General features: G+C 37.6%; 1 protein-coding gene across 1 annotated transcript; it reads left to right on the top strand.

Annotated features, from left to right (window-relative positions):
- The first annotated feature begins 8,892 nt into the window (after positions 1 to 8,892).
- chst3a (carbohydrate (chondroitin 6) sulfotransferase 3a) lies at positions 8,893 to 11,853 on the top strand. Its single transcript, XM_087802564.1, has 3 exons — positions 8,893 to 8,972; positions 9,041 to 9,568; positions 10,755 to 11,853. Exons 1-3 carry the CDS (start codon positions 8,893 to 8,895, stop codon positions 11,455 to 11,457), a joined length of 1,311 nt encoding a protein of 436 aa, XP_087658690.1. The 3' UTR covers positions 11,458 to 11,853.
- Positions 11,854 to 12,514: the final 661 nt, after the last annotated feature.

The raw sequence follows: 12,514 nt of genomic DNA, 5'->3' as shown, positions 1-12,514 counted from the left end.
AAATTGTTTTCAGCGCAGTATCACAAAAAGGCAAATACTAATTGTTGAATAAAGATGTTTATTCAGCCTGATCTTTCTCTACTAATAACACATTTTTTTTCAGGTGATTGACAGACGCTGTTGCCTCTCACTGAAACACACAATATTATTGTTTCTCGTCCGTAAATCCTGAAGCACTGAGGCAGTATAGCTATAAAACCACCAGAAGACATTGCGTGCTAAAGGGATTTGCATACATGAATAACAATGTACACTCGATGCTCCAGATGAAATTAATCCACTTTTAATCTGATGTAAAGTGGATGATATTTTGTGTGTGCGTGTGCATGCATGTGTGTAGGAAATGTTTGAATTCATTTGATGTTTGTGTAGATCCACATATCAATCAAGACGATCGATAAAAGTACCGAACGACATAGATTGACCAATAAATCAAAAGTATTCGTCTGATTAGTTGTGAATGCTCTATGACTTCTTTTACTTGTGAACTAAACATTTACCTTCAACAAGTCATAGATTATGGTTCCTGGACATCACAGATCCTAAGATCTGAACCTCAGAAGAGATGAGTGATGGACGCCGGAAAAGTATTCTTCACTTTCTCTCATTTATGACTCATGAAATCTTATTTTTGTATTTTAACATGTCGATTCAAGCGTTTTTTTTAGGTTCAGTCAGACGTTAAGTACAATTCAATTGCATTTAAATCAATGAGCAACTTCTTTAATACAGGAATGTAGTTCTGTTAGCGGATTACTTACAATTACAACCGGGTGTCATCAGCATAACAGAGTGTTTTCTGATCACGTTGCCTTGTGGAAGCATGTTGATTTTCAATATGAGACGACAGGTGATTGACATGTATATAGTGATGTCTGTCCGATAGATAAGAAAGAAGTTTCACTTTTACTGCGGTCCAGAAGAAGTATTGAAACACAGCCCTGAATAAGGACACTTACCAGGTCATTGCAGCAGGTTATGCCGGACACACGTTTAGGTTGCAGTAACTCTAGTTCACCACTGTGAGGAGCCTAATGCTGCTGCTGTTTATGTAATTTTACTTTTTATTTTGGAGTTCCAGGGTTGTTTTTTTGCCACTTCAAGATCAGGTTAGGTCAAGCTTTAGTCTAGAGTCTAGACCTACATGACTTTATTGTAAACGAGCAAATGGTATTTTTGTTTTTCTTATAGTATTTTTTTTTATCTTATCTGTATTTATTGGTTCATTTTTTTACCATGAGTTATCATAATTCCATCACTAAAACAACAATCTACACCAGAGAAATGGATCTTTACAATTTAAATTTCACTTTAATAAGTGGAAATCTGATAATAATAAAATAAGAAAAATACACATTTTAAGTTGTCCTGCTAGTATTTAATACTCTAGCTTTATTATGTTTATATGTGTATATTACATTTGTGCATGTTACATTTTAAATTGATTTAAAAATCAAATCAACGTTATTTTTTCTTTTTCACTGTCCATGTACAAATAATACAAATACCTTTATTATTAGGTATTGTTTCAGTTTTCCCTGTAATCTATAGCTCAATCAAACCACTCATGTTTCGTTACTCAAGTTTGTCTGAAAAATAACAATAACTCGTCACCTGTCAGGCAACTTCAAAGTCTCGGAGCTTCAGGCTTAATTCTTCCCTCATTGACAGATGGCATCTCCAAAGATGAACCCACTGTGGTCTAATCCTGCTTCATCTTGTAATACACAGTCCCGCCGACAACAATGTAAAACACAATTAACAGATACAATATTTCCGATGCACAACTTTTGATCTTTTCAGTCACACTGAGTGATGAGATGGTTTTAAACCTGAGGATTTCTTTTATATCCATGTGTTTAGTTACGATATAAAAACCTACGAAGGCTTATATTGAGAAAAAAAAAATATACAATCCCTGAAGCTTATTGTGCCTGCACCAGTAAAAGTCATATGGTCAAAGCTCACTGCTCATCTCATCCACTTTCTAATCCCGTGCCTTCAATCACCGCCGCACATTCTGTCCTCATTGCTCTGGTTGTGCAGAGAGCTGCTGGCCAGCCCTCAGGGAAATTTCAGGAAAAGACATTACACTTTTCAGACTGAGAGAAGTCTGGTCATTTTTTTTCTAAAGTGATCAGTTTGTGTTCTTCTTCTTTTTACACATTATCAAGTAAAATCTTGATCATCTTGTCCTCAGCCATGAATTTCATTGGTTGTCCTTTTCCCATTTGAGGTTCTTTGACTTTTATTTATGGATTAAGTTGGAGTAAAGTAAATAAAATATGTAGGATTGCTTGTTTAATTCTAATATAAATATAATTTAGAAATTTGTTTTAATGTTAATTTTCTGTGCCTCTATTGTTTTGATGTTTTTCTCTTGGTCCTTTTTTTTCTCTCAAGTTGACTCTACAAGTTTTCCATCATGTCGTTTGGGTCTACTTCAAATTTTCCTTATTTTGTTGTGTTCTTATTGTCTAAAGTTGCAACATTAGCTTTGTTAGCATAGCTACTCCCACTAGCTACACTTGGGGGGAGAGAATTGTTTACCATTAAAGTAATAGTTCACCCAAAATTCAAATGTCACTCATTTTCTACTCACCCTCACATCAACTAAGGGTAATATGTTCCTTTTAAGAGTTATAGACAAAAATGTATGTTCATTTTAATGTAAATTTTGGGTGAACGATGACTTTAAGACACCTCCCACAATAGTAGCACTCAAGTTGCGATGGCTGACTATATCAATAATAAGCCATCACGATTCACTCTCAATACAAATCAATATGTCATCAGCATACGAGTTTGTTCTGCTGTGCTCCATGAATATTCCACCACCTGTCTGAACACAACTGAATTCATGCAACTCCTCCGTTCATTTTAACTTCAGCGTTTCATCATGAGTAAAGGATGATGAGCGTCACTTGTTCAGGACCTGTTCATCCAATCAAATTCAGCGGTTGAAGGTTGAAGCAGGTTTTTTGGCCTCACGTCAGACTGTGATGTAGCCAGTGAGACATGCTGATATTAATAGCTTTGCTTTCATCCTGGACGTGTCTCTCAAATGGTCCATTAAAAAAATATCAACTGAACAGCAGTTTAACACTCGGACATTGGGAACATTTGGGATTATATCCAAAGTACACCAAAATACAAGCTGCATGTCAGAATTAACGGGCGAGTTGAAGGCGGAGTTGTCGGGACGAATGTCTGGAGGGACCTCGGTTTGAAATCAAACATTAAATGTTGTTGTTTTTTTCTCACCTTCTGTGCTTTCCTTACTATGGCAACAGTAAAATACCCAATTCAACTATTCCATTTTGGATTATTATTGATAATCTCTAGTTTGGTTTGCCAAGAGCAGAGGTTTGTTTTTAGTCCTGATCCTCCACAAAACTAGGTCACTCTCTTAATCTGTCCATACAGTGAAGGTGAACTTCCTCTTCGATTTAATAAAAAAACACACACACAAAAAAAAACAACACAGTACAATCAAAACACAGTCACGGGATAACAAAGTCAGTAGACTTTTGTTAATGCACTTTTACGTTTGTACGAGTGGCAACTATTTATTTTTTTCTGGTTTAATGTGCTCTGTACAGTGACCTTTAGGCTCCTTTAAATAAAATGTATTAACAATATTATTACTATGGCATCATGATAACCACACTGGTCATCATCTGCTGCTTCGGTGGATCAACAAGCTCTGAGCACTCACAGCCCTGATGCCAACTCAATGTCAACCCTTTGTACTGCTTTAACTAACCACCTCCACACACACACACACACACACACACACACACACACACACACACACACACACACACACACACACACACACACACACACACACACACACACACACACACACACACATAACATTTCTGGACCAAGAAACGTCACATAAATGCATCATATTCACTAATAATTGTATTAAAGTGATAAAGCCAAGTATAAACATGTATTTATTTTAAATACTTTTAATAGGACAATGGCAGGCGAAGACGGTTAAGCTTTAATGTTATATTCACGGACAAAAAATCATTTGCAAGAAGAAAACTAAAAGAAAAAAAGTAAAATCGTACATTTTGTCGTTAAATTTGATTTATTAATAAAATCTTCATCATCCAAGTCAGAATATAAAATCCTTTTTCCAGATATCATTACCTGTTTAAAGCATTTAAATCGTGAAAGCGTTCAGTTGTTTACTTCATACTGCTCCGCAAGTGTTGAGATGTTTTTGTTTCTTTGACATTAACTCCCTCTAGCGGTGAGACGGTAAAAGTGTTTACCTTAACAAAGATGAATGGAAACGATTGTGAAGAACTTTTTTTTCGATACAACTGGACAATGTAATAAATACCATTTGGATATGAGAGCTAAATGCAAATAGCAAATGCAATTTTTTGGGGGGATTGACACGGTGTGTGAATTCAATTTCAACATTTAATAAATTTATTTTTAATTGACTTGTCCCTTGGAGAATTTTCTTTTCAATTAAATGTCCATTTGTTTTTCTTTTATAAAGTGTGATATTCACTAAGAACAGGATATTAAAATAGAATACTATCCATACTGACACTTTATAAAGTAGTCTGTTGTCAAGCATGTCTCAAACTCGACGCTTATTTTGATTTTATTTTTTAATAGGAAAAAGAGAAAAATATAAACAATTTAATTCTCGGGAGCATATTCATAATAATATATAAAGTAGAATAATCGAAAAAATATAGGTGCTTGGTTATTTTGTGTGTTATCTTGTTGCATTAATAAAAACAAAGAAATCCTACGTTGTTTTACAACACTGACCATAGCAGTTTCTGATTCTTATTCTGGTTCTGATATGAAACGATCAACAAGATAAAATAGAATTATGGACTAGATTGTTATACATAGTGAAGTGAAGTATAGGTCGCAAAACATTGTTTAAGCGCTTTGTGACCCTGGTCTAGAAAAGCGCTATATAAATAAATATTACTTACTTACTTACTTACTTACTATGTGCTAAATTCCTATAAAATTAAAACAAGACATAGATCTATTCAACACTGTACTATAAATAAGAATTATGTTTATAACTTTTTCAAACGTGAAAAAACACCCCCAAAAAACCGAGTGAATTAAACTGAACATATAGTGTTCTGTACGAGCGGGGTTGATGGACGGGCGAGCATCACGTGACCCGGCACACAGGATGTCCCGAGCACAAGCGTGGTGACGCGATGCGCGGCCGTGGGCTCGAGGGGGGCTGTGGAACCTGCGCGGGGAAGAAGAAAAACTTTCCTCACTTGTTTGTCAGACACACTTGAGAACCGTAACGTGACTGAGGAATTCGCTCCAGATTTTTGGAGTAAAAAAAAAAAAAAAAGGCGAAGAATCACTAGATAGTTTGAGGATTTAAAAAAAAAAACATCTTTCATTCATCGAGGAGGACAGAAGTATTTGAGCTGAAACTGAAGTCAGATCGAGATCGAAGCTTCGATGATCCTCCGGGATCTTCCTGTCAGGGATCTGGATGTGTGGCGCGAGCCTCGGCGGGTACAATGACGCTTGTGTGTCCGACACAATGAACCAAGATGCGGATCAGGAGAGACTCTTCTGCTGCTCCAGGATCCAGGTTGGACCGCGGAGAGAAAAAACTGCTCTGAGGTTCGTAAACTCTCTTCATTCTCACCATTCAATGCTCAGAGAAAACGACGACGTTCAACCATCACCATCGCTCCAGATCTTCACACATTTCGCTCCAGAATGAATCATTTTTTCGATCATAATGTTTTTGATAAAACATGATCTTAACATCATGTCACGATTTAAACCAAGACGTTTCACACAGAATCATGTTCATTATTATGGGATCTATTCACGTGGAGTGGGGGAGATGTTGGAAATGCCCCCTATTCAAGACCCATCCCCCCTAGTAATAAATGGGCACCACACACACACACACACGCTTCGACATACACACTAAAACACTCTCCTGCACACACACGGCCCTGTTAACCTGACTTTTAGAGGACTCAGATTGATTTTATTGAATATCTTTGCTCTAAACTCCACGACATGATGTGTCTATAAGGCTCATGGTAACATTAATGAAGAAACAACAATGAACACTGAAGAACCGTGACGAGATATGTGGTTAGAAATGCTTTAAAGTAACACGTTAGATTGTAAATAATCGTTTAAAACCGTTTTAAACCACGTCTTGAAAAGAGACAAACATTGGCAATGATGGTGCTCAGGTTGACCCCTGATCACATGACTCCTTGACTAAAGGGCAGTCGTCTCAAATTGTACAAAATTCTCTGAAGCGTAGCAAACATTCTGATACAAAGGGGAATAAGTGGAACTAATTCCAGACATACTGAACAAGGAGGAAGGGAAGAAGCTGGTCGTTGGATTCACAATTTAAGGTAGAGATTTATCTTCCGCAGTGCTGTGAGATTCTTGTTCTTAAAAAGAAAATATGGAATAATGGGACTGAAGGACTGTCAAAGCACACTTAATTTAAAGATGTACAAGTTACATTAAATGGCTTTTTTATCGTCTGTATGAATACATATGTAAAAGGTAAAAAAAATGCAAATAAAATAATCTCACTATGTAAAAATTTCCTTGAAAAAGCGAACACAAATATTGAAAGGCATATTTAAAAAAAAAAGGAAAGTGAAATTAGTAGTTTCAATGTGAGGTTTAACTGTTGAATCAAGTTGGCTCTTAACAAAAGATATATGAGACTTTTCACAATATAAAAGTCAATAAATATGCTACTAAGTAAACTCTAATGTGTTGATTTAAGTGTGTCTTAAATGTATCTTAGACCTATATTGTACTCATCAGTATGTGTCTGTACAAAACTCTGTTTTCATTTAAATATTTACATTAGAAAATGTGCTTAAGCCCCGCCCACTGTAAACACTTTGTTTCTCTGGAGAATAAATCTCATTTACCATAACCTCAACCACTTATTGGTCAAGCATGATGGTTTGTTACTGTGCATCATCAATCCCCGAAGTCTTCCCCTTCAACAGACTTGTTGTATAAACAAAGCTTGGTGTGACTACAGCTGGCTGAAGGAGGAGTGAAGACCATTATTACTTCATAATGGACTCCGCTCTCGTAACCTCTTGTTCGCTGAGATTTCAGACGGAACTTTATAAAGTACTAACTTCAAAACATGTCATGTCATGATGAGTGACTAACTGCATCTTTGAGAGGAAGACTTTAACATTTGAGACATGTGAGTAAGTCAGGAAAGTTTGGTTATACATTAGTTGCACTATAAAGTGACTTATCTACACATAGAGATAAATAAAATAATCATCTTAATCACCCTTTTTCGCTTTGACAGGTGTGATTCAAGACCTGGAAAATAAGTTGTGATAAACCATAGCCTTGATGATTTTATTCTGACACAAACATCATCCTTATAATCCTAATTATTGAAAGTCAGAACCCACAGAGTCTTCTTTCTAACTAACCTCACAAGGCCCAATAAATACAGTCAAAGGGCCGCATGTTGGCCCCGGACCAGACTTTATGTAGAGCGAAGATGTTACTGTCGCTCCGATCAGTGGAAGTGATGATGAAAGTCGTTCAAATTCTAACATAATGACTCACTAACTTCTACAGAAACATTGAGAAACAGCCTGACCTGTAAGGAGTCGGCGCTCTCAGGGTTTTGAAAGCCTCCATTAATGTAATTTGTAGGGAGATGATAAACAGAGTGATGTGTGTTTCTGCTCGAGCAGATAGTCAGATTTGCCAAACGCTCTAGTGCCTCGTGAATATGTAAAAGTGCTCAGCTTAAGCGCCTCCGTCTGACAGTTTGACGGCGGCGTCGTATTAAGCTCAGATAATTGGCTGATATTTACTTTACAGAGCACACAATCGCTCAACTGCTGTGGACACCTTTTAATTGAAACTGTGATTTTTAAAACATATTTAAATCTTCCAGCCAGGTGGGAGTTTGACTTAACATTAATAATAAAATACGGCCTTGTTAGTTTCAGTTCTAACTTGCCCCGAGATTGGTTTTAATTCATAGAAGTGCGCGTGTTTAAACTTGTGCTTCACACTTTGATTGGTTTGTCAAATCTGGAGGAAGAATCCAGATCAGATGTTTGTGTTCGCCCGGTGGAAAACATTTCTATTTGCTTAAACTCACTCAACTTCTTGTTGAGAAAATCATTTTTTCTGTGATTCTTAGAAGCAGCGAGTTTGTGGAAGCGGCTTCTTGTGTCAACAGTCGCTAAGTTTCAGGTCAAAAAATCACCTTGTTTCACCCCACAAGCCCCAAAATTGACAAAAAAAGCGGTCTTTTTCCCAGAAACTCAAGTAGAAGGATCCGTTTAAGCTGAACCTGAGCCTTTTTAATTCGTCCTAAAATTTAAAAATACAAAACATTCTTCATTAAGTAGCTAATATAAGCTAGTTTTGGTTATTAATAACATGTATTCTATTTTTTGTTTCTAAAACGTTGCTTATATTTGTTCCTCTATGTCTAATAATAAGCTGTTATTACCAAAAAATACCAAAAATAAGATTTGAATCTCTGAAATGTGCAAACAGCTAGCACTAAGCTAGCAAGATATGATTTATTTTACAAAAATTAAGAAACAAAAGCATTACTTCAACCATTTCTCTTTTCTTTTCTCTGTTTCTAATGAATTTCATCTTAAGATGACACTTAGATTATTGTAGGAAAGACATGTAAGTCGATACATTTGAGTCTGAATCTGTTGTCAGTGCTAGCTTTGACTCAACTTCAGGGTTTTACCCTTCCTTCATCCTTCTTTTTATTCCAGATCGAGGTCTCATACTCTGTCTGAGGTGCAATGAGAGACAGACCAACCTTCTAGACACACTACTGCAAAAGCCAGGACTCTAAAAATGAAGACCAAGTATGCGATCGTCTTCATTTTTATTGTCGCTCTGGTCATCCTGGAGAAGGAAAGTAACATCCTGTCAAGGTAAGGAGATCTGCTCTTAAAAGCGTCAACTTCATTGCTTACTTTATTAAATAAAAATTGTTCTTCAGGGTCTCTGACAAACTGATCCAAAGACAAACGCCACAGCTGACTCCTTCCCCTCTGGACTTCAGCAACATGACACAGAGCGGCCTGTCACTGCTGAAAGCGCTTCTCTCCAAATTTAATGTCACATACCAGAACTCCACCGAAGACGAAGAACCGGACGATGACTCAAGCTACAACTACAACGGAGGCCGTAAGCATGTTCTCCTCCTGGCCACCACCAGAACGGGCTCATCGTTCGTTGGGGAGTTCTTCAACCAGCATGGAGAGAACATGTTTTACCTCTTCGAGCCTCTGTGGCACGTCGAACGCATGCTCACCGCGACGGCAGAATCCAGCAACGCGACCGTGCTAGCTGGGATCTACAGGGATGTACTGCAGGGCTTGTTCCTGTGTGACTTCTCTCCCTTGGAGAAGTTCATCTCCCCGCCACCGCAGGACCACGTCACACCAGACCTGTTCAGAAGAGAGTCCAGCATATCGCTCTGTGAGGAACCAGTCTGTACGCCGGTGATCAAAGATGTCTTTGAGAGGTACTTCACGTCTACGTTTCATTCTGCAGTATCAGGTTAGGAAACTGACTTAGAAGTAAAACTCAGATACAGATAACAGAGTAAGTAAGTAAGTAAGTAAGTAATTTTTATTTGTATAGCGCTTTTCCAGACCAGGGTCACAAAGCACTTAAACAATCAAAACAATGTTCAATAAAGTATATACTTTAAAGGGAAAGATAAAACTGATAATACAACAGGAATTCCAGAAAATCAAGGAAAACCATGAATAAATGAAAACGTCTTAAGATGTATCTTAAAGGCGTTAATTTTTACTCTTAGTACTTACAACAGTTAGTAACAATAGTTTCAGTCACATTATGAACTTATGATTGAGAACTTATGATTATTCTCAATCATAAGTTGTGTTTTTCCTGTCTCTCGGATAATCAATGGACAAGAATGAATTGCAGATGGTCTTAAATAAGGCATGCAAAGGTTAGTATTCTTCTTGTTAACAAAGATCGGAAATTGGGTTGAAGTCACAACCATTTTTCTTGGGTGGAGAGTGATACGAATGTCCAATTTCACTGTAAAACTAATAGTTTCGGTTCCATCTTTATACTCCATCGCAGGGGTGGACAATAAAAATTCTTCAAGGGCCACATTCACATTCTGTGAATGTTGTTAGGGGCCGTCGAGCAAAAAGAAAGACGAGAAAATCCCTTAAAAAAAGGACATTCGTCATTAGGCTGTGACATTTATTAAGCTAAATAAGCTGCAATTTTATTCTTGTATAAATATGAGTTTTTTTCAAAACATTTCTTCAACTAACTTTACATTTTTTTGAGGGATTAATATATATTCAGAAAATTACAAACAAAAAGAAGAGAAAAAGTAAATAAGTGTAAATATGTGAAATTGTAAATGAATAATACATACAAAATACACTTTTAAAATGCATTAGAACCATTTATACATGATCATACTTTGACATAACGAGGGCCACATAAATAGAGTCCAGGTCTGCTCTGTTGTAAGTTATTGATTTTCCAAGAGACGAGAACAGAGAGAAAAACACAGACTAGAATGAATTAAACATTCTTTTAACAAGTGTGTTTTAAGACAACCCATTCTGAACCTGAACAAGCCCTTGCAATGATTAACATGTACATACCTGTGCTTGAAAACAGTGGTTAAGTACATTGTTTCTTCTGCATTTTTGCAGGTATCACTGCAAGACCCGTCGCTGTGGTCCACTGAACCTGACCCTGGCGTCTGAGTCCTGCCTCTCAAAACAGTACCACGCCATCAAGACTGTCCGGGTTCGCCAGCTCGACACCCTGCAGCCTCTAGTGGAGGACGCTCGTCTGGACGTGAGGGTCATCCACTTAGTCCGGGACCCTCGGGCCATCCTGGCATCCCGCATGGTGGCTTTCTCCTCCAAGTACCAGACGTGGAAGACCTGGGCGCAGGACGGCCAGGTGCCCGAAGACGACGAGGAAGTGAAGAGACTGAAAGGAAACTGTGACAACATTCGAATTTCCGCAGAAGTTGGACTGAGCCAACCTCGCTGGCTGAGGAGACGCTACATGCTAGTCCGCTACGAGGACATCGCTCGGTACCCTATGCAAAAAGCGGAAGAGATGTACAGATTCACGGGGGTGCCGTTCAGTCCACAGGCCCGCGAGTGGATCCTGAAGAACACGCAGACCACACAGGGGGCCAGCGGGATTTATTCCACGCAGAAAAACTCGTCTGAGCAGGCGGAGAAATGGAGATTCAGCATTCCGTTCACACTGGCTCAGGTGGTGCAGAGAGTGTGTGGACCCACCATGAAGCTGTTTGGCTACAGATTTGTCGACAGTGAGAAAACACTCTTGAACAAGTCTATCAGTCTGCTCGAAGAGAAACTCTTCCAGAAACTCTGATGTCGAAGTAGAATCTCAATTAATTCACAAACCAAATATCTGAAGGCAGCATCTACATGTATATCTTCAAATAAGAATTGTACTGCAGCAGATTATTTTCCATAGTGCCTTAGAAAAGGTGGAAAAGATGTTTGTCATCCCAAATGATAGCTGACCCAAACTACCCTCATTTTCTCCTTAGTCTCATGTTGACGAATGGTTGGTATTATTTTCAGAGTAATTTGTTCCTTTTTAGAGTTATAGAGAAAAATGTTTGTTCATTTTAATGTAGCGACTGGAGCTTTCCAATACACTTCCAGTCAACTGTCTACACTGAAGGCGCTCGCGATAATTTATCCAGATTACTTTGTGTATGTGTACGATGTTGGCCAGTTATCAAAGCAGCCTCTGCTAAAAACAAGCTAATACACAAACATATTTAAGTTTTTACAAAACAATTCCTAATGTGAAGGCTTCAATACAAGATGGACGTTACAGACGAGCAGTATGGAGGTATTTGGATGTTTTTAAGTGTCTTTTTGGACGAAGATGAAGACAACTGAGCTCCAGTCGCTACATTAAAATGAACAAACATGTTTGTCTATTACTCTAAAAAGGAACAGATTACTCTGAAAAGAATCCCAAAGCTTTGACATGAGGGTGAGTAGAAAATGAGTGAAGTTTCAATTTTGGGTTCAGTGTAAGGTGTGGTTTACGGAAAAAGTTTATGTAAAATCATAACAGATTTATCTCAAGAAACTGAACAGTTTCAAAAACACTATATAAGAGAAATAAGAAAGAGGTCCGAGGCAATCACAGTGAGAGGAAGAAGAAGGAGAGAAGTGAGACCAGTGTAGCGGAAAGGGCAGCAGGGTCCAGAGACCTCGACTGAATTCTAATGCAAGTACACTCTTTTTCTCTTATAACATTCATGCTTACACATATGCAACAATAAACTAAATAGAATATTATTTATTAAATCAAATATTTTCTAATTTTTTTTAATTCAAATGAACAACTAGCTTAAATTATCCAATATTGCAAGAATACTTGTAAAATATAAATATAAATCACTGTT

This window comes from Callionymus lyra, chromosome 11 (genome assembly GCF_982586985.1).
Source record: "Callionymus lyra chromosome 11, fCalLyr1.hap1.1, whole genome shotgun sequence".
NCBI classification, from domain to species: domain Eukaryota; kingdom Metazoa; phylum Chordata; class Actinopteri; order Syngnathiformes; family Callionymidae; genus Callionymus; species Callionymus lyra.
This window is presented reverse-complemented; position numbering and strand designations above follow the sequence as displayed.

Coding starts and splice junctions, on each gene's coding strand:
- chst3a (XM_087802564.1), top strand. CDS start 8,893: ATGAAGACCAAGTATGCGATCGTCTTCATTTTTATTGTCGCTCTGGTC. Junction 8,973..9,040: donor GAAAGTAACATCCTGTCAAG/GTAAGGAGATCT, acceptor ATTGTTCTTCAG/GGTCTCTGACAAACTGATCC. Junction 9,569..10,754: donor ATCAAAGATGTCTTTGAGAG/GTACTTCACGTC, acceptor GCATTTTTGCAG/GTATCACTGCAAGACCCGTC.